General features: G+C 51.3%; 10 protein-coding genes across 10 annotated transcripts; 5 read left to right on the top strand and 5 right to left on the bottom strand.

Annotated features, from left to right (window-relative positions):
* Nucleotides 1–656: 656 nt before the first annotated feature.
* On the bottom strand, nucleotides 657–2,434 carry N7503_004194 (isocitrate dehydrogenase (NAD(+)) IDH2). The gene is made up of 7 exons (XM_057063741.1): nucleotides 2,280–2,434; nucleotides 2,139–2,204; nucleotides 1,904–1,990; nucleotides 1,717–1,839; nucleotides 1,121–1,651; nucleotides 933–1,088; nucleotides 657–872 (listed from the first exon to the last, which is right to left on the bottom strand). The coding sequence occupies exons 1-7, from the start codon at nucleotides 2,364–2,366 to the stop codon at nucleotides 801–803; spliced, it is 1,122 nt and encodes a 373-aa protein (XP_056924656.1). The 5' UTR covers nucleotides 2,367–2,434; the 3' UTR covers nucleotides 657–800.
* A 336-nt stretch (nucleotides 2,435–2,770) lies between these two features.
* Nucleotides 2,771–5,927, top strand: N7503_004193 (exocyst subunit SEC5; the record flags this gene model as incomplete). Its single annotated transcript, XM_057063740.1, has 2 exons — nucleotides 2,771–5,149; nucleotides 5,202–5,927. 2 exons carry the CDS (start codon nucleotides 2,771–2,773, stop codon nucleotides 5,925–5,927), a joined length of 3,105 nt encoding a protein of 1,034 aa, XP_056924655.1.
* Nucleotides 5,928–6,031: 104 nt separating this feature from the next.
* N7503_004192 (uncharacterized protein) lies at nucleotides 6,032–6,715 on the bottom strand (the record flags this gene model as incomplete). Its single annotated transcript, XM_057063739.1, has 2 exons — nucleotides 6,032–6,525; nucleotides 6,586–6,715. 2 exons carry the CDS (start codon nucleotides 6,713–6,715, stop codon nucleotides 6,032–6,034), a joined length of 624 nt encoding a protein of 207 aa, XP_056924654.1.
* Nucleotides 6,716–7,349: 634 nt separating this feature from the next.
* Nucleotides 7,350–9,641, top strand: N7503_004191 (uncharacterized protein; the record flags this gene model as incomplete). The annotated part of the gene is made up of 2 exons (XM_057063738.1): nucleotides 7,350–7,616; nucleotides 7,725–9,641. The coding sequence occupies 2 exons, from the start codon at nucleotides 7,350–7,352 to the stop codon at nucleotides 9,639–9,641; spliced, it is 2,184 nt and encodes a 727-aa protein (XP_056924653.1).
* Nucleotides 9,642–10,333: 692 nt separating this feature from the next.
* On the bottom strand, nucleotides 10,334–12,099 carry capA (adenylate cyclase-binding protein; the record flags this gene model as incomplete). The annotated part of the gene is made up of 4 exons (XM_057063737.1): nucleotides 10,334–11,276; nucleotides 11,326–11,627; nucleotides 11,684–11,939; nucleotides 12,053–12,099. The coding sequence occupies 4 exons, from the start codon at nucleotides 12,097–12,099 to the stop codon at nucleotides 10,334–10,336; spliced, it is 1,548 nt and encodes a 515-aa protein (XP_056924652.1).
* Nucleotides 12,100–12,492: 393 nt separating this feature from the next.
* Nucleotides 12,493–13,796, top strand: N7503_004189 (ribokinase family protein; the record flags this gene model as incomplete). The annotated part of the gene is made up of 3 exons (XM_057063736.1): nucleotides 12,493–12,565; nucleotides 12,625–12,885; nucleotides 12,937–13,796. The coding sequence occupies 3 exons, from the start codon at nucleotides 12,493–12,495 to the stop codon at nucleotides 13,794–13,796; spliced, it is 1,194 nt and encodes a 397-aa protein (XP_056924651.1).
* A 136-nt stretch (nucleotides 13,797–13,932) lies between these two features.
* On the bottom strand, nucleotides 13,933–14,330 carry N7503_004188 (uncharacterized protein; the record flags this gene model as incomplete). The annotated part of the gene is made up of 3 exons (XM_057063735.1): nucleotides 13,933–13,990; nucleotides 14,067–14,249; nucleotides 14,308–14,330. The coding sequence occupies 3 exons, from the start codon at nucleotides 14,328–14,330 to the stop codon at nucleotides 13,933–13,935; spliced, it is 264 nt and encodes an 87-aa protein (XP_056924650.1).
* Nucleotides 14,331–14,633: 303 nt separating this feature from the next.
* N7503_004187 (mitochondrial 54S ribosomal protein mL44) lies at nucleotides 14,634–15,842 on the top strand (the record flags this gene model as incomplete). The annotated part of the gene is made up of 1 exon (XM_057063734.1): nucleotides 14,634–15,842. The coding sequence occupies one exon, from the start codon at nucleotides 14,634–14,636 to the stop codon at nucleotides 15,840–15,842; it is 1,209 nt and encodes a 402-aa protein (XP_056924649.1).
* A 416-nt stretch (nucleotides 15,843–16,258) lies between these two features.
* Nucleotides 16,259–17,191, bottom strand: N7503_004186 (basic secretory family protein; the record flags this gene model as incomplete). The annotated part of the gene is made up of 1 exon (XM_057063733.1): nucleotides 16,259–17,191. One exon carries the CDS (start codon nucleotides 17,189–17,191, stop codon nucleotides 16,259–16,261), a length of 933 nt encoding a protein of 310 aa, XP_056924648.1.
* Nucleotides 17,192–18,379: 1,188 nt separating this feature from the next.
* On the top strand, nucleotides 18,380–22,382 carry N7503_004185 (uncharacterized protein; the record flags this gene model as incomplete). Its single annotated transcript, XM_057063732.1, has 5 exons — nucleotides 18,380–18,835; nucleotides 18,889–19,007; nucleotides 19,061–19,263; nucleotides 19,324–20,131; nucleotides 20,180–22,382. 5 exons carry the CDS (start codon nucleotides 18,380–18,382, stop codon nucleotides 22,380–22,382), a joined length of 3,789 nt encoding a protein of 1,262 aa, XP_056924647.1.
* Nucleotides 22,383–22,549: the final 167 nt, after the last annotated feature.

Genomic DNA, 22,549 nt, shown 5'->3' with positions numbered 1-22,549 from the left:
TCGGTACCTTGACATGCAAAGCTTAGGAGCATGGACATGGTTTCCTTCGTGCACAATAATATGCCCCCGAGTGAGAAAGAGGCTACTGCGTTTGAAAATCTACTGAATATACTCTCATCCAAGCCCAACTCAACATTGCTCTGGATACAGCCATGGCCAAACTGGAAATTGATGTGCCTAATCAAGGTCTAGCCTGGGCAGTGTAACATTGCATCATGTTTAGCTGGGAATCTCCAAGCTTCTCGCATTCGTTTACGCACATGCACATCTTCAACGCTTTCTTACTAACTGTGTAGTGAGGGGTAAATACAATAGTAGCTAGCTGGATCCCTGCTGTGGATCATATGACATTGGCCGTGCGGGCAAGGGGCCCAGATCCTGTAGATCTAAAGACCGGACCCGCAATGCATATTGTGGCTTTGCCATGCTTCTTGACCATGGTGAAAGCATAAGTATAAGACTGTGCCTATGGCACGCCTGAGGCACATACATTGCTGTTTAGGGCTAAGATCAACACGGGGCTGTTCTTGCTCTTGAATGAGAGTTGCTCTGGCTCGTGGCACAAAGCAAATTAGCTTATGGGAGAACATAGGAATTGCGGTCCTGTTCTTTCGAGATGAAAATGTGGTTAAGAGACTAAATCAGACAGTCGTACAGCACTCCCCGGTACATTCGCGGCAAATAAGCTCGTAACTACTCAAGTAGGTATATTTCGATCGCTATAGGAAGTCTAATGTCGTTCGAGGGGCACATAGAAAAAGGCAAATGGTCATAGTACAGAAATGCGAGTGGCGACGAGTTTACAGACGGCTGATAATGGCACCAGCGTACTCGTGGGTCTTGGCGGAACCACCAAGGTCACCAGTGAGGTACTAAAAAAAGATAATTGTCAGTATCAAGCTATACATGGTCGAGAATTGAGATGCACTAACCTTGCCCTCAGCCAGGGTGTCGAAGGTGGCCTTCTGGATGCGAGCAGCGTGGTCGTGGAGACCCATGTGCTGCAGCATCATAATAGAGCTCAGAAGCAGAGCAGTGGGGTTGGCAAGACCCTTGCCAGCAATATCGGGAGCGGAACCGTGGACAGCCTCGAAGATGGAGCACTCGTCACCAATGTTACCGGAGGGGTGAGACCAAGACCACCGATGAGACCGGCACACATGTCGGACAGAATGTCACCGTACAGGTTGGGCATGACAAGGACCTTGTCGTTGTAGGGGGTAGGGTCGGTGACGATCTTCAGGCACGAGTTGTCCAGCAGCTCAGCGTCGAACTCGACGTCAGGGAAGTCCTTGGAGATGTCACGGGCAGTGTTGAGGAAAAGACCGTCGGACATCTTCATGATGGTGGCCTTGTGCACAACGCGGACCTTCTTCTTGTTGATGGACTCGGCGTACTGGAAGGCGAAACGCAGGACACGCTCGGAGGCCTCCTTGGTGATGAGCTTGATGCTCTGGACAACACCATCAACAACAACGTGCTCAATACCGGAGTATTCACCCTCGGTGTTCTCACGGATGAGGACAGTGTCGACACCATCGTAGGGGGTCTTGAAACCGGCAATGGAGCGGCAGGGACGGACGTTGGCGAAGAGGTTGAAGGTACGGCGGAGAGTCAGGTTCAGGGAGACGTGACCCTTACCAACGGGGGTCTTTATGAGAGATTCGTTTAGTATCGCGCTATTCAATAAGGACGGTGGGCGTAGATGAAACATACGGCGAGAGGACCCTTAAGCGCAACGTAGTTCTTCTCAACGCTGCGGATGGCATCGTCGGGGATGGCAGTCTTGCCGTCCTTCAGGATGGGACCGACATCAACGGGCTCCCACTTAATGGGGGCCTATAGAAATATTTAGTATTCCATTGCACCTCGAATTTGATGTTTCAGGCTCGGCAGCCCGTACCTTGGCAGCCTCGAAGATATCCTTCACGGACTGAGAAATCTCAGGACCAATACCGTCACCCTCAATCAGGGTAACAGTGTACTTGCCCTATAAGAACGGTAAATTGTAAGCATTGGCACTCTTGTAATCTGTTCTTTGTCGTGGCGGAAGATTGGTGCGCGACGGGGTTTGCGCGGCTGGCGCCGGCATCGACGAAGAAAAAAGAAAAAAAGGGTCGACTGGGATGCCAACGTACATCAGAACCCTTCTGACCCTTGAACTTGGCAACGGCGTCATCAGCGGAGGCAGCGTAACCGCGGATCTAAATAGGAAAGGCGCAAATGGTTAGTTAATGTATTTCTTTGAGATTGCCAGAGGGAAAGGGTCTCGTGGATACCTGCGACACGGGGGCCACGAAGCTGGGAGTGATGCGGACGGAGCGCAAGCACTGGCGAGCAGCAGAGAAGTTTCTGGCGGCAAGCATCGTGAACAACTTCAATCGGCTTAAAAGCAAAAAGTTGGGATTGGATGGTGGGGAGAGGAGGAAAGAAGGGGAAACGGCGAAAGAATCGACTTTCTCGGCGCCGCACCGATCCGACCGGGACGCAGACCGTATTGGTGGTTTGATTCTCCCCCGGTAACCCGAGTCCACAATCTCTCTCTCCATTGGTCTTCGGTGAACCCTTCCAATCTGGAGCTCCTAACACTGCTGTCACTATCTGATCCATACTCTATTGTCTAGCCTCTACAGGAGAGGCCCCCGGATTTGTTTGGAGTTTCTGCTTACGTCTCTGACGTCGGGCTCAGCCACTGAACGTTCCACAGAACGTTTCTTGAACGTTACTAATTCAACTTGTCTCCACCTCCAATTAACTCATAGCTGGCATCATGGCCGATCTTGATGTTGCCCGTCACTATAACATACCCTCCGAATTCCCCGAAGAATGGCCAGCAGCGCTAGATGAGGACGATGCGTCCGATGAAGAGCCCCTGGAACGAACCAAGTCCCGACCCCGCAAGTCGCGCTACTTTGCTCTCGAACGCACCCCCAGCGACTGGCGGAGTGGCTACGGCTCGCAACGGCGTGGAAAGGATACCAGGGAGAATGCGCAAAATGATGAACCAGATCCGCTGGGAGGAGGGGATAGCGTCATGCGTATCTTGAAGCAAAAGGGCTTGCGTCTAGAGGAAGAGGGGGGTAAACGTTCACGGTTTCTGCTATCGTCAACATCCTTCTCCCCCGCGCTCTTCCTGTCCCAGGCCCACCACTCAGACTCAATTGAATCGCTCATGGCGGGCTTAGATCATCTCTCTCAATCTATCGATCAGAAGTCGGCGTCCCTAAAAGTTTTGGTGGAAGCAAACTTCGAGCGTTTTGTTCGCGCCAAGGCAACCATCGATAGTGTATACACGGAAATGAGAGATCAAGGCGTGACAAAGGAAGCAAGCCTGGCTCCACGTAGGTCAGGACACTTCCGAAGCTTATCGGGGCAACGGGGATTATCTCCTTCGCCCGCAACTGTAGGCCAGGCTCCCCCTCGCAAGACTGCCCTGGTCAAGGAGAGTGATTACGGGTTGAAAGGCATCCGAGCTCCTCTTGTTGAGGCGTCCGTCAAGGCCGAGGAAGTTTGGGGGCCTGCCCTTGGTGGCCGTGACCGGGAACAGATACTGAAGTCAGTCGTGGAAACGATGGAGAAACAGCGCGACGTATACGAGATTGGAAGCCACCTATCCAAATCAATCCAGCAACGTGACTACGACTCTGTTTTTGAAGAATACACCAAGGCAAGGACTCTGGCAAATCGGGCGAAGAGCATTGTGGAGCAGGCCTCCAGCTCGCGTCGGCAGCTATCTGATCATGAAGCGCATACAATCTTGGCAATGGGGCGGATGTGGATGGATGTAGATGAACAAATTCATGCTTTCAAGCGTGATCTGTGGAGACGACTCAACGACGCTCCCACCACTTCCACGACGAGCACTGTTTCGGGCCCGGTTGAGGAGCATATGGAGCTTATCGGGGCGCTATTGGAGTTGGGCGTTGATGATAATCCCATTTGGGTATGGCTTCGCAGCCGCTACGAGTTTCTCAAAACTAAAATCACTTCATTCTGTGACCGCTGCAAGGTGGAGATTGAGATTTTGAGACGCCGGCTTGCAGGTGGGGAGAAACCCACCCCCCAAGCCGTAGCATCTTACCTTCGCCTGGCCCCTCGTGACGGCGCCGCAGACAGCCCTGCAAACCTCGACACAGACCACGTCATTGAGCTCTGGGACTGCATTCAGGCATTCCTCACGCGGCTTCTCTCATCGCAGGGTGGTTTATTGGGCGAAGTCCTGGATTTCTGGGAAGTTGCACACGCATTCATTGACGGAAGTCGTCAGCGACTACTTCCAGTTGGCTTTGAAGGCGAAAGTCGGAAGCATCACCGCCTTACTCCTGGAAATGTAGAGGAGCTCGAAAGGGGTGTTGTGGAATTGGTCAATTTGATACGAGATAATGTTCTTGCCCTCTTCAATGACCCGCCGACTGAGGATATATCCCTTTTATCTTCTCCTATTCCACAGAGTCCAACAAGTCCAGCATCCCATGGAGTCACGCCGACTGAATCTCGTTTCAAATTAGATCCGAAGAATCTTCCCATACCTGCCCCTCAGCGGGGAGAGCACTGGGAGGGCTGTGCCTTCTGGCCACCCTTTTCCAACTCCCTCAGTGGTGTCCACTACTTGAGTAAATTTCTCATTATCATTGGTACCGCCGCGAGTGAGATGGCGGCGTTGCGCCCAGTTACCCACAGTGGATCAACACATGATCTTCTGAAAAATCTCGTGAGTGTCGCCCGAGACAGATCTGCCCGTGTTGCATGCGCCGCATGGAGTAAGGATGCAGAGTCTTGCAAGATGCTGGAGGACTGGACGAGAGATTCCGAAAAGCGAGACTTGACCAAGATGCCTGGCTTGTTTGTGGGCTTTGAGAGTGCCATCCTGGGTGGTATGCAGAAGATTCTGTACATCTCTGAAGCCATGAGCAAATCTGGAACTGTTGACGTCGTCACCCAGCCACCTGCAAAACTGCTCCAGATGGTTCGCACACAGTTTGTCTCCAGTGTCTATAAGGCGCTCAGTGGATTAGTGGAAAACGCAGAGCGAGTCACCGCCTCGGAAGAAGAGAATGAATGGGTTATTAGCCGGCCAGTCATGGCAAGCCAGGCCCTCGATGCTGCTTTGTCCGTACTCGCAGCCGACTCTGTGGACTCACAGAATAGGGTAGGTCCCACTATTCCCAAATCACATTACATCATTTACTAAACATAGCCAGAATGTGCGGATTCTTCTTACCCTTTCCAACCTCAAGGCTCTTCAGTCCGAGTATGTGCCGCAGTTGATCTCCAACTTTGAGACCTCCTTTTCCGTTAAATTGACGGAAGAGGGCAAGACGGTTCGGGACGTTTTAAAGCAAATTGAAGATCGGCTGTTTGTATCATACACCAGTCCAACCATCTCCTTGCTGAAGAAGACCATCTCGAACGGCATCGAGTCTCCAGACTGGGTGCCTAAGACCGATCGGCCTGACCAAGTTCGCCCTTACGTCTACAATACCCTGTTGACTCTGGTCCTGGTACACACCGAGATTTCCACTACTGTACCCTCCACGGTTTCCGCAGGTGCTAGCCGTTCATCGCCAAATACTCCGTCGTCATTACTCACCACTGTACTCACCCATCTATTGGTGCAAATATCGACGGCTTTGGTCACTTCCTTCCGTTCTCGGTCCAGCTTCTCGCTTGCTGCTCTCATGCAAGCCACCCTGGATACTGAGTTCATCGCACAGACCCTTTCCCAGTACTCGACCGATGAGGCATCTGGAATTCAAAGTCAGATCTACGTGGAACTGGATCGTCGCACGACAAACGAAGCTCGCACCAAATTGCAGGCCGACCTGGGCGAGATGCGAAATGTATTGAAACGATTGAGAGATCGGACAAAGGGCGAGTTTGCCTGTTTCCGCAAGCCTCGCAGCGGACCTAAGAACCCCTCCGCATAGTGGTATTAGCAACTTTCAAGCATAATCAAGCGTTCATGAATTTTTGTTTGCATCGGGTATCACGAATAAATAGATGCTGTAGTTCTCCTGTAAACAAAATGCTTTTATGACTGCCCAACCATGCGCTGCACCCGACTCAGCAGCGCATTGCTTTCCCTTCCCAATCTCCGCTTGCCAAACTGATCCGGCCGCTTAGCACGATTCATAGCCTCCCGTTCCTTCTGCTTGGCCTCAACTTCCCTCTGTCGAGCCTCAAAGGCCTTTTTCCGCTGTTCCGCAATCTCCATCTCCTTGGCAAACGCCGATCGTTTCGGCCTTCGCTCCCTCTGTCCACCTTCCTTCCGTGGGCGCCGTTCTGGCCTTGGCGCACGCTCTGGCTCCGGCTCCGGCTCCGGCTCCGGCTCGTTCAACCTCGCCATACGATCGGGGTGGAGTTCTGTCGATGCCGGCTCTGCAGTCTCTTGGGGTTGTGTTTCCTTCTCCTCATCCGCAAGAGCGTAAACGGACTTTGGTGCGGCGGCGATTTCTTGTGCTTTGATCTTAGCGTAGGCTTTTTTCACTTTGGCCTTTTGGATCAGGTCGGATTTGATTTTTTGGGCTAATTAAGAGCAGGAGGTTAGTGTTATGTATCGAAGTCCAGAAATTGAGAATCGCTCACTCTTGCGCCGATAAGTGCCATCGGGGAGATTGGCCGGGCCTACGCTGAAACCCTTGCGCTTCTTAATTGCGGAATCGGTCTTGGGTTCTTTGGATGCCTTGCCAGCATCGCGATCGCGTGTTGGTGCCATGATTTATGTCGAAGCAAGTTGATCTTGCTGGAATTTGAGTGGTGCTGCCGGGCAGTTTGGAGAAAAGAAAAAAAAAAACGGCGATCGCGGTTCCGCCCAGAGATTAAAGACCAACGGTCTCGATTCCGCTCTACAGTATACTATAGTTCCAGGTAACAAATTTATATTGATTACTATGCTTTAGCATGACTAAGTTCTTGGTTTAGTTCATTCTGATTTACCTGTATTTCTCATAGAACTTACAGTAGCAAAATTTGAACTGAAACTTTTCTAATCTTATCGGGCAAGAGACCCCATGACGATGATTCATCCCCGAAACCGAAATGGACCCACGACATGACATGATCTCCGTTTAACCTGTGTACTTTCCTCCCGGACTCTCCCTCCGACACCCTTTTCATCCTTCAGGTATCCTCTCTTCTTAATATTCTAATCCCTATAGACTGAACCAAAGACCGCTTTCTTCCCTGCCAATCACCCGATACTCTGACGGCATATACCCGCCCCAGTGCACACCGCATCCCTACCACCCCACCACGGCCTGTCGGCTCTGGCTTTGTGCTTGCCACATAGAAGTCTCCTGAAATGCCCGGTCCATTGTTTCAGGCCCTGTAGCCCTCCCAACCACGTCATCATGCCCCTATTTCATGACCCGGACCGCCGGTATTTCTCCGGCTGGTCTGGTGACCCCAGCCAGCATGGGCTTCAGGCAGCCCAAGGGTCCTCCGAACATCCTTTAGGCACAGAGTACCCTTGTGAACCTCAAAGCGAACCATTCTCTATGGAAAACTTGCGGCCGTCGTCTGCAGAGCACTCTCCAACGAGGCTGTGGAGCAGTGATGAACGACAGGAACTTATACAACGAATCAAAGAATCATCGCCCTGGAGGCTCCAATATAAGGTATGCTAAATTGAAGTTATCTTTTATTGCTTTCATTTTATGTCTAGAAGGACTTTGTTGCACTATTCACATTTGATTCGAGAATTGACGCTCTATATAAAATCGCAGAATAGCGATCATAGTGATGAGCTTTGTCTGTCCCATGACTCTGAGCAAAATGCAGAGAACATTGACGAGGGGAATCTAGCGGGGCCTCAAAGCTATATAAACTCGACACACCAGACAGAGGAACTAGGATCGCCGGCTGATATCCAGAGACCTCGGTCTGCATTACACTCTGGTGATTTCCGTGAAGGGGCAGTGAATGTTCCTCCGTCGTCCCCTCGGCCTCGGTTCACACAGCCTAGCCCCTTCTCTCCTCATCTAGGGACATCCCCTACTACACCATGGTTTAGGCCGTCCGTCTTCTCGACCGCTTCTGGGCAGTCCAATGTCTTTGGCGAACAGCGGCCGGAGCTTGGTCTACAAACCCGTTCCAGAGCACCGTCACTCGGGTCTTTCTCGTCAAGTTACGTCCTGAAGGCCCCCACAAGTCCCCTCGTGTATCAAGCCAATAATACCGACCTTGACTTTTCGCCGGTTGATCCGAAAGAGATTGGGCCCGAGGAGAGAGCCAACAGACGACGAACCCTACCACCAGAGTCTTTTCGACATCTTCAACCTTCTCCCCCTAACATCCGAGCTGTCGATATTCGCACGCCTTATTCCCCCAGAGGCCATGATGAATTTCAGCCTCACGTCCCTCGAAGGACATTGACATCAGCATATAGTCTTCAATTGGCCTCGACGGGCAATGCCACTCTTCATCGGGCAAGACGGCCATCGCTTGCTTCTGATCTGTGTCCTACAGCTCATGCGCCGATGGTTGGATCCTATGAAGAATCAATCCTGCGAGGTCGAATGTCGATGAGCCCCTCCAAACCTCTAGACTTCACTGCACAAATCGGTGTCCTAGGGAAAGGCAAATGCAAAGGACATTTGAAATGTCCCCCGCATGTCACTGTTCCCTTCCCGGCAGTTTTCTATAGCTATCCCACTTCAGGTAGTGGTCGTTCCATCTCGGATGATAGCCCGAGTCCTTACGTGGGGCAAATTGATCTTGAGAACTCGCTGTCCAAGGAAGATCCAAGCACCACCCGGCGTCGTAGGCGCCATTTTAGCCCAGCAGCTGTTGAAGATGGACCTCGAAATGAGAAAGGCGCTCCCAGGGCTCCTCGTGCCCCCAGTGCAGATGCCAGACGTCGCCGGGAAAAGAAGAACCGCAGAGCGGAGTCGCCCAAATGCCCCCCAGGCGGGTGCTACCGGATCCCTCAGCAGGGACAACTGCAAATCATCATCAAGAACCCCCACAAGACCGCAGTAAAGTTGTTCCTTGTACCATACGATCTTGGTGATATGGAACCGGGAACTAAAACCTTTATCCGGCAAAGGAGCTATTCTGCTGGTCCGATTATCGACATGCCGCTAAGTGCCCGGAAGAATTACGGTACTGATCGTCCCGAGGCCTCTCTCAACGCCACGGAAAACCCCCATGATAAGCCCACTCTGCGATATCTCATCCACCTCAATATCTGCTGTCCCTCCAGAGGTCGATTCTACCTCCACTCGAGTATTCGAGTTGTCTTCGCAAACCGAGTCCCAGATGGCAAAGAGAAACTGCGTAATGAGAATCAACTCCCAGAGCCTCGCTACAGCCCATACAAACCCACTCGAGAACCCACCCTATCAGCGTCAGCCAATGCCAGGCTAGCAATCGAGAAAGCCGCTCGCAGACGCAGCGTCGGGCAAGGCATGGTCCCTTTCTTGCGTGAAGCTCCCAGCGAAGCGTTGCATTGGACGTCAAAGTATATGGGTCTCCCAGAGTCCTTGCAGGCGGATGCTACTCTCTACAACAAGCTCAACAAGGGCGATGTTAGATATGGAGGCCACCCCTCTGGCAAGGGTACCTCAGATACCGGTGAGAGTTTACTTGCCAAACGACTTCGTGGTCTAGATGTCCACAGACAGGAGACATTTGACTGTTGAAACTCAACTACACAGCCACCACTCGCGAGAGATTCTTAGCCAAAACTCGTCAAGGTATGCCCAGAGCATCTGGCTCATTGAGGCCACGGGTAAAAGAAAAGAGAAAGGAATTCTCAAAATATAAAAATCATCCATGGCTGCGTCACTTGCAGCTACTCGAGCATACTAACCACGAACATTTACAGCTTGATCGACACTGGCTGTCGCCAAGTTTCATTTCCGATACCTTCTGTCGTTTCTCATCTTCTCTTACTTCATTTCTTCCAACCAGGGTAGACCAGGCGCATGGGTCGTTAAGCATATACCCTTCTCTTTTTTCACTCATTCATTTGCATAGCATGGTGTCATTGGAGTTGCAATCACATGCTTTTCGTTCTTTCTTGAAATTTGAGAATAAATTGGAAATAGTAATGGCATCGACATCTCTTCTCATTGAAAACTCATTCTCCACGTCCGTACGTCTGCGCAACATCCACATAAAATAAGGCTTCCTTGGGCTTCAGATCTACCCCTGGCAGTTATTTCATAGTCATGGCCTTAAAGTCTTCCTTCGAGAGTATCGAGTATGGGAAAGTTCTTGATTGATTGAACAGGAGGATGAATATCAAGAAAGCGCTATTATTTCTATGGACAAGGTTTTGTTCTTAGACAGTTACATGAACAGATGATATACTTTCCATCGAGGTACAGGCTTAACCAGCATGCTCGACAATCTCGGTCACCAGAACACCGTCCTTGATGTAGCTCTTTAGCTGCTCGGGCACGGGGCACTCCTTGGTGTCATCATCAGTTCCCTCCTTGGGCGGGAGCGTGACGTTAACAGCAGTGCACTTGCTAGTGAAGACCTCAGTGGCAAGACTCTGCTGGCCAAGGTAGATAGTAGCACCGTCGACCTGGTCAAGCATGACAGTAGGAACAACACCATCAATCTGCAAAGCAAACTTGGGCGACTTGATGATATCCAAGCAGCTGACAAGGGAATCAACAATGATCGAGAGACCATTGCAGTTGTCGATAGCGATGGCATTGGCCTTGCCGTTAACTTTGACGATAGTCTTGTTGCAGCGCGAGATGAGAATGGACTGGTTCTGCGCGGCAGAAATCTCGACAATATCTTCTGGGGCCTCGAAGTTCTCAACCAACCATTTGTTACCCTCCAGGTCCTTGCGCGGAGGCTTCTTTGTGCGCATGCTCTCCGGCTTGGGCTTCTTGCTGGGCGCGGGGGACTTGCCCCGGACGGCGCTGGAGCCTGTGCGAAGGTTGGGGTTCTTGTGGGTCATCTCTGACTTGTCGACCTTACGCAGGCCGGAGGTGATCTCTTCACCCTGGTTGAGCTGGTCGAAGACGGCGGACATGTCTGGGCCGGGGGCAGAAGGGGGAGGAGGCGGCGGTGGGGGGCCGCCGGCACCCCCAGGGACGTTAAGAGTTGGGACTGGGGGAGGGGGGAGGAGGGGGGGGGGGACGGGACCAGCGCTGGGGGCTGGCCCGCTCTTGATTTGTTTCAAGGCCTCCAGCACATCGACTCCAGACTCGTCGTTCCATGTCAGACCCTTGGGGTAGTGCTTGTTAAGATAGGCGGCGAGACCCTTAAAGTTCTGGTAGTAGGCTTGGATGTACTCGATGTGTGTACGGTCCCTAGGTATGTCAATTGGTTGGTCCTCATGGTTGCTCAAGATAAACCTACTTGTCTTTGTACTCCTTCAAGACCTTATTACCATAGTACTCAATACCACCAATCATCTCTTTCACGAACTCGGCAGGCTTGCTCTCGAAGAACCAGCCCAGAGTAACAATACCCTCTGCAACAGCGCTCAAGTGGTTGAACAGCGGGGAAGCGCGGTTCGATTCGCGAATGTTGTTGATGTTATCCGAGGCTTTGTGAAGGTCGGTCATAAGCTCCACGGGCTGGGGCTCGGGCTTCTTAGCCTTTGTCGAGACATAGAGATAGGTACGCTCAGCCTGGAAGGCCTGCAGAACTGCTTTGGACTATTGAACAGTCAGCAACCAATTTCCTGGTATACTATCCTTCCAGATAAACCTACCTGCTCTGCAACCAGACCGCCGATCTTCTCACCCAGGTTCACAAAGTTCTGTACATCTCCTTTGATTAATGCGTCGAAGTCTTGGATCTGAGGCGGAATTGGAGCGGCGGCCGGGGCGGCCGGTGGCGGAGGAGCGGGCTTCGGGGGCTCAGGGACTGCAGGCGTGGCAGCAGTAGGGGTTCCGGCGCTCTTTGGGTCGTTGGGATCATCCAAGGACATGGCCATGTCCTCCAAGCGTGAGGTCGCCGCCTCGAGCCTATTGGGTCGGATCAGTCGAATGTACTAGGGCCGGAAGAAGGCTTGGGCCGAATTGGAACACCAATCCAATCAAGTACTGATATTCAAGCTGTCATCAAAGAGAACACATACCGCTTGATGAGGGTGGTGAAATTGTGCATATGGTTGCCGCTCGCCATGTTAGGCAACACGTTGTTCTCTATGAAGGGGAACGAGTTGGGGCGCAAAGAGTGTAGTTTATAAATTTGGGATGAGATAAGAGCTCAACAGACTCTGTGGAGTTGTAGTATGCAAGACCGAACACTCGCACCAAGTATCAGGGGGAGAAATTATGGAACACGAATGATGTAGAGGCCTCCGAGCTCTCCTGAGGTTTCCCGCAGCTTGACCCAGCAACGGTAACTTACATACTTCAAAGCTGCTCCACTTTCACTATGGATGAGCGTATGACTGGTAATTACATTACTAACGCTCCACTACAATCAGGCCCACTTTAACTCACTCTCCGATAGCACTGATACACTTGTTTCTCTTCTTCTACTGTTAGCTTGCCCTCATAGATCGTAACAAATATGGTCGAAACAGAGTTTCCTAATGCCCAGAAGGGTGAGGTTGAGTTTTGCACGTTGGGAATGTTCATAATAGGTATGTCTTTTCCAAGGTATTTTGACACCCCGCAGGCCAGATACTGATGAATATCTTAGATGACATTGAATTTGGAGGGTCCAGGCCTGACGTTAAGAATGTACTTGGAGGAGCTGCCTCTTATGCTGTTGTCGGTGCCCGTTTAGTCGCGGGGTCGAGGCATGGACACGCCGTGAGTTGGATTGTGGATGTGGGATCCGACTTTCCACCGGAGACTCTCGCGGTAATCAAATCATGGGGAACAGACTGTGTTATCAGAGAAGATCATAGCAGGCTCACAACAAGGGCTTGGAATGGATACCACCCGGATGAAAAGCGAGGTAAGCCAGATCACTTTACTTGGACCTATGCAGATCGTTGACCAGATGCAGATTTCAAGTATCTTACTCCCAAGCTGAGGTTAGAGCCATACATGCTTTCCGACACACAGGTGTGGTCCCGCACTTTTCATATGGTCTGCTCCCCAGCCCGTTGCATTTCTATTGTTCATGATATCCTCCAACGACGAGAGCAGCTGCGGGAAGCGGGCCAAGCACCTTCTACGGAGCATGCTTTACAGCGCCCCATCTTTGTCTGGGAACCAGTCCCTGATCTCTGTACACCTGAAGAGCAGGGGAAATTTCTCGAGGCAAATCGTGTTGTTGATGTGGTGAGCCCTAACCATATGGAGCTGGGTATGATGTTTGATCAGCCCGGATGGACCGTGGAAAGTGAAGAAAGCCAAGCTCTAGTCCAGATGATTATTAACGCCGGCATTGGTCCAAATGGGGATGGATGCATGGTCATTCGAGCGGGTAAAGAGGGAAGCTACGCCTATTCAAGAGACCAGAAGCTCTGGCTCCCTGCTTACCACCAACCCAACACTTCGGGTGCTACAGCCGTGCTAGACCCTACAGGTGCGGGCAATTCGTTCCTTGGCGCATTAGCACAGGGAATGGTAACTGCCGGTCGGGAACCGTTCGATATCATCGAGTCCACCTTGTCACCCTCTGAGAGCTGGAAACAAGCCATGGACTCCTGGGGCCAGCGTCGCGATGTGCTGGGAGCACTCATCTGCGCCACTGTCGCGGCCGGATTTGTGGTGGAGCAGATCGGAGTGCCTCAGATCTCTGTGGACAATGGAAAAGAGCTGTGGAATCAAACTGAATTCGCGGAACGGGTCCGCCTATACACGCAGCGATTATTCAAGACATTGCAAGAGTCTCCCCAGAGACACCTGTTGACCGATTGATCAATGGTTGATTGGGAACGCCCTTCTATTTTCGTACAGCCAGGGAATGATGAAATGATAGTAAAAATAACACAATAAAGAAACGTCCCGTCACGCTGGAAATCCTCCCATAGCTGTGTAGCATCGGTACCGTTCTCTATGACTCGTTCTTCGCGGCCTGTGCTGCCTCGTGCTCTCTGATCTGTCGGCTCCAGCTATAATGGAAGAAGTCCAGGGTCAGCATTCAGAATGTCTTTCGGACCAGAGGCATAAAGTCGGGGGTGGACTGACTATCGGCTAGGGAAGAATCGGCCAGGCTCGGGCATCTTGTCGCGGTACTCGCGGTCCGCACTGAGGCTGAAAGCCATAGCAGCAATGCCAATCACAAAGGCACCCATGACAGCAGTGTTGGCCTTCCAGTTCGCCGGGCGGGAGTACCAGCCACCAGCGGGGGACCAGACTTCCTTGGGGTACCTGCGCAGCAATAATTCGTTAGCATCCACCATTGAAATTTCCAGAAGTTGAGACATACGCGATCTTTCCGCCACCACCCATTGTGAGGACTGAATTGGAAGATTGTTGGGGATTAAAAAGAGGGACGAGTTGAGGAAGGTCTCTTCTGCGGTTGAAGCCGAGAGGGCCGTTCAATTCGAAGGTCGAATGCCAAGACTTAGTTACCGTATATAGACTAGCGTGTACTCACACGACCAGACCAAGATCCCGTGACTGGCAACAATTTCTCTTTTCTCTCCCCGTGAATTGGCCGCACGCCTCCGAATCCCATCCCCCATTGACGCAGCGTGGCCCAATTGTTTTTAATTTGATTTTGTGTTTCGGTTTCTGTCCACATCCGCCCAGATGAAGCGGCTGCAGCTCCAACGATGGAGCAGTACAGTTCTTTCGCCGCGAGCTCGGACTGTTAACAGACTGCATCAACATCTCTACTCTGCCAGTTTACGGCATCAATCGACTGCCGCGCCTCTTCAAACCGAGCCACAAGATGCCTCAATTGGAACAACCTTTGAGGATCCCGAGGTGATGCGCCAAGTCAGGAGTGCTCACAAGCGCAAGTCTCAGCTGCAATATCCATCCCCTCCGGTTGAAGCCGCAACCAATTCCGCCAAACTTGCCGCCCTTCACGCTCGCCTTTACCTCCCTTCCCGACTACCCGTTCAGACGCTTGCGCGGACTTTGGTGGACGCCTCCGCGGATCCTAATGCCGATTTCAACAACGAATCGCTGGCCACCCTTGGTCATGATCTCCTCACCTACTACACCTCCGAATATCTCCTTTGCAAATACCCCCGCCTGCCTTTGACCGTCATCTTCGCCGCCATGTACGCTTATGTTGGTCCCAAGACCCTGGCCGCCATGGCCAAAGAATGGGGTGTTGACCTCGCCGCGGCGCCGGGTGGAGAAGTCGACCCTGGCTATCTGCAATTCCGGAGGGTTGAGCCTGGAACCGACGTGAATGCAGCCACAGATGATGTCAAGACACCACGGCCATATGCCAACGCCGCGAAGTGGAGGAAGACGGTCACCTCAAAGATCTTCTATGATGATGAATTCGGTGACCCGATCAAGGGGGCTTCTGCCCCAGGCGAGGGTGTTACAGCCGAGCAGGCCAGTGCTACCTTCGTGCGCGCTTTGATGGGCTCAGTTTACTTGCACGCCGGTCGTCCCGCTGCCAAGCGATTCTTTGAACAACACATCCTCTCCCGAAGCTTGAACATCTCAGATCTGTTCAACTTCTCGCAGCCAGCCCGTGACCTGGCCCGTCTGTGTGCGCGTGAGAACTTCGAGAAGCCCGTCGCCAAGATCACCAGTGAGACTGGTCGTCTCAGCAGACACCCTGTCTTTGTGGTTGGTATCTTTTCTGGCCAGGACCAGCTGGGTGAGGGCGCTGGCGCCAGTTTGCTTGAGGCTCGGGAGCGCGCAGCCCTCTCTGCGCTGAAGGGCTGGTATCTGTACAGCCCGCTCAACGTGCGGGTGCCCAGCTCTATGGAAGAGGAAGGTGCCTCGCCCTGGGAGCCTGCCCACGTTGATTTGGGTGAGGTGATCACTTAAGTATCTGAGAAATAGCGTCCCCAAATCCTTGGGACGCGGTAGCATATTCTTCCATGTTTTTTTATTGTTCTTTATTTCCCTCCCTTTTCCGGTGTGCGGTGGTTTTGCATGGGAAGCAGGTCTGGGAAAAAAGAGTCTTCTCCTGTCTTTTGCATGACTGGATACTGTATAGTATGGGACATTTGATTCCTTCGATTCATCTGGTGTCTTTTATTTATTTTGGAATTTCCTTTTGTCAATGTTTCATTTGCTTATCTGGCTACACTTCACTCCCAGCTAGAAATTGGTCGAACTACGAGACCAGGCCATCACTCTTGGTCTCGGCACTGGTGTATAGAGGTGCTCACCAAATGTACTACATCAATAAAATCATATTATAAAAGTACCTTTTCCAATGACTATCTAAATCGTAAATTCTATGACTCGGGATTAAGGATCTCCTCTTCCCAATTTCCACGAGCTTTCTCATCTTGAAAATGACCATCCAACCACAAGCCATACTTCTCCCACAGAGTCTCAACTCGTGCATCAAAAAGACCTTCCCAAAATCCAGGGCTCACTTTATCCTCATCTTTGCCCTCGCCCAGATAACCGACTCTAAGCAGCCGATCATTAAGCATGCCAACAGCCCCCTCTCCGGCAAAAACATCCTCAATCCACGCCAAAAAGTACGCTGTATGCTGATACCCAGCATCCCAATCCTTCGCTCTGTCTGCCGAAGACTGCGGTTTTTTCCAATGCGGCGGCTCCAGACCCGCCTTTAGCCGTACGAAATCCGCAATCCCCTCAATCAAACCGCCTGGCGGACGAGGCATATTGCCAGCGGCTTTGGGTGCGGTATGCTGGTAACAATGCACCAGCTCATGCGTCAGCACCCCAAGTAGCTCATGAAGTGGATCGGCCTTGGCAGATGGGCCAGATGTGCATGATTGAATGTACTGCAGTGATAGATGGATCTCCTTATGGTCGTCGTCGAGCTCAGTGCCCGTTGTGTAAGCCACGCCGCCGAAATTCCGGAGAAAGAGCGTTACGGATCGGGTTGGGGGAATGGAAGCTTCGAAAGATAGTTTTCTCTTTTCTTCTCCATTCGTTGTATCTTTGCTGGATCTCTGCGGTTCTGTGTAGAGGTATTGGACGATGTTGCAGAGGGCTGTGTCGAGGGCTGAGGATACATCTGGGATGAGGGTGAAGAATGATACGGAAGCTGGGTGCCGGAGCTCTTGGACATGGAGACGCAGTTTGGGCTGTGGGATTTTGTTCTTGTGGAGGTTCTGACTATCTTGTCCTTTGGGGTTGGAGCTCGGCCCATTGGGTTTGGGGATCGCTGTCGGGGCGGGGTTTGGTGCCATTGTAAGTTCGGTCATGGGATAACCTCAATGCCAATGACTGATAGATGTGAAAAATCGATGAATTTCTGATTGGCAGCCAGGGATTGGAATTTGAGGCTCTCTTTAGTGAATTCAAAGTGGAGATAAGGTGAGACTGAGCATAGAGTGAGGAAAGCGGGGAGAGCTGACCCAGGGATATCGCCCACTTCCCTAGCTTCTATGATCCATAGTTTCACCGAGGCTCGCAATGGGTAGGAAATTGTTAAGTATCAGTAGACGGGCTGAGATTGATGTGTAATCAATTAGATCATGAATTTTCGTCACCCAATTCTCAAAAGCTCAAGGCAATCCCTAATCACACGCCTTGTATATATTTCAATGACGGGTTGGAAGCTCAATCTAGAGCGCAGTATCCAACACTCGAACTTGACCTCGAAGGCTAGTTCAAACTAGATTCTGCATGCGCCCGCATCAGTTTAGATGATGTCAGACAGAATATACTCGGAATCTTGTAGAATGCTTATCCATGATCTGTGTAACTGGATTTGTCGATGGTTGCCCTTTGCAACCCCAGGTAAACAAAGCGACGTTGGGCTGAGATTGAGTCCACCTACATCAACAGGAATTTTGGAAGCCTCTGGATATAGACATAGACTAAATTGATCATAAGTTGCACAATGATCCTATCAAATTGAGCTGACATCCACAATTACCTCAATTAGAGCCCCTGGAGTTCATCGGAAAGCGCATCAGTGGAGACGGGATTATCTTATCGGCGATAAGCCCCTTGTTTTCCCGAGCAAGGTTGTCAACATCCCACCATCCACGGTTTCACACGTCCACGTCCACGTCTTGAGTCTCAACAGTCGCTTCGGTACGTGATTATTCCATGTTTTTCTCAATGCGCTCTTCGTTTGCGCTTATACCCGGTTGGAAAATTCCTCGGTCTCGTTTGCGCTGTGGTTGCCTAACGTCATCTGTTCTCCGGGGACTCATTTCCCTTCGATCGCGTGAACGTTGCGCATCAGCATTGTGGTATATACGGAACTAATTTCAAATAGCAGACGGTCCCGAATACACGACTCGAGCTTCTCCTTAGCCTCTTCTTCCCGGCGCAAACTATCGAAGGTTTCCGACTTCATCCCGCACCATCGCTGGTGCTTGCCTATGATCTGATTGACGAAGAATATCTATTTTTCATAGTCAAAAATGGAGGCCAAAGCCGCAGAGCTGCTAGCAGCCTTCAAAAATCCAAATCTCTCAGTTGACGCCAAAGTTGCCCATCTCACCGGCATCAAGTCCGATATCAAACAGAAGAATGTACCCGAGGGTGCTATTGCAACAATATTCGAAACAATTCGGCTGGCTTTGAGTTCCCAACACTACTCAGTTGCCAGTGGGGCTTTTTCTACATTGGGTCATTTCCTGAAGCGCCTGACAATCCAAGATCAACAACAGTGGATTATTTCACAAGCGCGCAACTTCTATCCTATTCTTACAGAGAAGCTTGGTGACCACAAGGAACGGATAAGAGCACAGGCTGCATCGATATTTACCGAATTGTGGCCTTTGGCTGGCACTGAGGTCGAGTATCATGTTCTTGAGGTTGCCCTGGTGGGCAAAAACCCCCGGGCCAAGGAAACGAGTCTTCTTTGGCTGTCAAATGTGCGTTTTCTTGACGACTGGAGAAAAGAAACAGGCCCTGACAATCAATTTAGATGACGAGAAACCATGGTCTGCTGTTCCGCCAGTATGTACCATCACTAGTCGCATGCTTAGAAAGCGCGGATAGTTCCGTTCGAGATACAGCAAAAGTGGTTGTCATTGATTTGTTTCGGTATGATAAACTGCAAGAATCATTACAATCTTGATACTAAACTGTGAATCCAGGACTGCTCCCTCCAGAGCCAAATCTGATTTACAGAAACAGCTAGGCGCTCGCGGTGTGAGGAAATCAATTGCTAGTGCTATTTTGTCCGGGATTGGACTTACATCTGCCGAGCCCGAGAGCTCAGCCCGCCCCATTTCTCGTGCTGAGCGACCCATTTCAGTGATGTCGTCACGTTCACACGCAGTAGACCTGCATGAAGATGGTCTGTTACTAAATTACTCGCCATCACCAACTTTCACCAATGAATCTAACGACAATCCAGAACCGGAACCTATGAAAAGCCGACCAGCCTCAAGAAATCATCTTGATCGACCAATTGCCTCTAGCTCTGATGCCCCTGCCAGACCAAAAACGCCCGCCGAACAACCGCCCGTTCAGACATCCTCGGAAGATGCAGGAGTGGAGCCACATCTTGTTAGCTCGAGCAGAGACATTGATGACCTTGTTCGCGATATGCTCCCTTGGTTTGATGGTAGAGAGTCCGAAGATAACTGGCTGAAACGTGAAAAGAGCGTCATCCTTTTCCGAAGACTTACCAGGGGTAATGCGCCTCATGACTTTCCTCAAAGCTTTCTGCAGGCCACCAAAACTTTACTGGATGGATTCTTCAAAGTGGTTCACTCACTGCGAACTACTCTTTGTACCAACGGATGTCTTTTGATTCAAGACATCGCACGGACTTGCGGCCCAAGAATCGATCCCATGGTTGAGATCATCATGCAGAACTTAATCAAGTTATGCTCCGCCTTGAAAAAGATCGCGGCACAGAACGGCAACGCAACAGTTGATGCAGTCATTGGAAGTGTGACATTCAACATTCGTATTCTGCAGCATATTCATTGGGCATCACAAGAGAAGAATGTCGGGCTACGGCTTTTTGCTGCTGGATGGCTGCGGACATTAATCAGCCGACAGGCTCATCATAAAAGCACTGTTGAACATGGTGGTGGTTTAGATCTAATCGAAAAGTCCATTAAGAAAGGATTAGCTGATGCCAACCCCGGAGTACGCGAGGCCACTAGAGGTACCTTTTGGACCTTTTTTGGTGTGTGGCCTGATCGAGCCAATGGGTATGTGACTTTTTATATAACATCAATTCATTTGCTAACATTCTGAAGAATTTTGTCCGACTTGGATGCGAAATCACGAAGTCTTTTGGAAAAAGACTCTTCAAACCCAAATGCGGCTCAACAGGCTAAACCTTCTAGCAAGCCAGCACCGCGTTCTGCCCTCAAGGAAGCTATTGCTGCTCGTAAGAAGGCTCAGATGACTTCTCGCCCGGAGTCTGCTCAGTCCGCATTTACTGACAGCCAGTCATCAGAGCCTGCACCCCGACCGGCCGTACGGACCGTTCCTACTGGTGCACCTCTTTCATCCATGTCCTCTGCACCCATGAGGCCTGCTATGAAACCTCGGAGGCCTGAATTGAGCCGCCCTGCGACCGCTGACCCATATGCTCGTCGACCTGAATCCAGGACCCAAACGGCTAGACAGGCAACGCTGTCCCCACGATCGGTCAGATCCAAGACATCAACTCCTTCGTCGAAACCCCTCAATGCACCTCGTCTTCGACCGCAGGAGACTCAATCTGGTACCACTAGGGGCAAGCCTAAGAAGCTTGACCTCTCGAAATCCAAGTCGCATGGGGATCTGGCAGGAGCAGCCCATCATGGTCGTAGTGATTCCAATGAGAGCATAAATCAGCCCTCGCAAGCCCGCCAAGCTGACCATGACTATGAAGAACCGAACTCTCCCGCTCAGATTGTGTTGGAAAGCCCTCCGCTTTCTGCGACGCACCCTCAACATCATCACGAGGTGGAAACCCGTGATACTCGTACTGTTACTCCGGAGCCCGTAAGAGAGCCAGAGCCAGCATTAGAGCTAGAGTCCATGTCGCTAGAAGATCACCCGACTGCAGCTACTCCTCGTCGTGAACCTTCGACGCCCTCACGCAACTCAGACCCATTTTATGTTCCTGAGTTCGCCAAGGCACAACCCGAGGAGATGGTCATATATGAGGATCCTGCCACTCCTGTTGCTGCCGAGGCAACACCGCGGATAGATCCTGTTGAGCATTTAACACCTACAAAATCACCTCGCCGTGTTGAGCCAGACCAGCCAGATCTTGACCACGAGATAGCGGCAGCCACACCCGCGGAATCCACTACTCCAATCAAGAATCCACCTCCTCAAATGACTCCTTACCAGGGATTCTCTACCGATGGAACCAACGAGCCCCAATTCCCGTCCCCAGTACGAAGGACGCCACTCAGGGGCAGCCCTTCGCCGTCACGAAACCGACCCCAGGCGACACCCTCTGATAATGGGGGGATACATGAATCTATCATGGGTAGCCCCGAAAGGACTCCTACCAATGAGAATGTAACAGAACGTGTTGCTAAACCAACAGAATATCCTGGAACCCCGCGGTCTGCTGCAAAGCCCGGTGCTCTGGAGGAGGTACCATTGAACGAATCGGCCCTGAGGACATCAGAAATGAGATACAAATCTGTTGAACCTCAACCAACAGGCGAGGAAACTCTGCGCCGAAGCCGTAAATGGGCTGAGCGGCATCGCAGCCCTAGTCCCCGATCAAAGGACCCCGCCAACGCGAAGGAGATGCTACCCAAGGCTCTCACCCGAATCACGATCAAGGTCATGGATATCTCGGGCTATCGCAAGCTGCAAGGCCTTTTCCAATACCATGGCGAAGAGCTTGTAACTCACGAGCAAGACTACTACGCAGTACTGGAGGCTTTGCTCAATGAGTTGGAGTTGGCCCCCACGAGCCGCAAGGATCATGACGTGAAGACCCAGATCCTGGCTACCATCCGATCCATGCTCATCCGCACTAGCGATCTATTCCATCGGTACGATGCTCCTGTAATCGCGGCGATCGTCCGGACCCGCCAACACTACGAATCGAACTCACACTTCGTAACGTGCTTGGAGGAAGTGGCTGAACAACTGGCGGCTTTGGTCCCCACTGCAACCTGCATCGAAGGTGTGCTGCAAGGAATGCCCGAAGAGGGTGCACAGAATGCCAACTCGTATCGATCGATCATCCTGGGTCTTTCCACAATCCACCAAGCGCTTCAGCAAGGGCCTGTCGAGATCTCTGATGAGGTTCTCGCCAGCGTTGGTAACGTGGTCAGCCGACAACTCGGTCACCCCTGGCCCGGTGTGCGCAAGCAGGCTACTGAACTTTGCACGCTTTTAAATCTCAAATATGGTCTGGATCGAGTTCAGAAGCTTGCTCCCCCGGCTGGGGAGGGGTCACTGAATCTGCTTACATACTTTATGGCCCGGCGGTCCCAATAAGTTGTTTCCATGCTTTTCCCATTCGCTTCGTTGTACATAGCTCATTACCTGATTTTGCCTTCTTATGCTTTTAGTGGTGGATTGTATTTACGAGGTAGCGCTCGACGATTTGATTATTGGACATAATAAAAGTTTTATGGACAAGAACCGGATAGTATTGTTTTTTT

Source organism: Penicillium pulvis (assembly GCF_028828015.1).
Source record: "Penicillium pulvis strain IBT 33274 chromosome Unknown contig_1_segment0_segment0, whole genome shotgun sequence".
Taxonomy (NCBI): Eukaryota; Fungi; Ascomycota; class Eurotiomycetes; order Eurotiales; family Aspergillaceae; genus Penicillium; species Penicillium pulvis.
Note: the sequence above shows the minus strand (reverse complement) of the source record. Positions and strands in the feature narration are given on the sequence as shown.

Coding starts and splice junctions, on each gene's coding strand:
- N7503_004194 (XM_057063741.1), bottom strand. CDS start 2,366: ATGCTTGCCGCCAGAAACTTCTCTGCTGCTCGCCAGTGCTTGCGCTCC. Junction 1,991..2,138: donor AGGGTCAGAAGGGTTCTGAT/GTACGTTGGCAT, acceptor CCGTTCTTATAG/GGCAAGTACACTGTTACCCT. Junction 1,652..1,716: donor CGCTTAAGGGTCCTCTCGCC/GTATGTTTCATC, acceptor TCTCTCATAAAG/ACCCCCGTTGGTAAGGGTCA.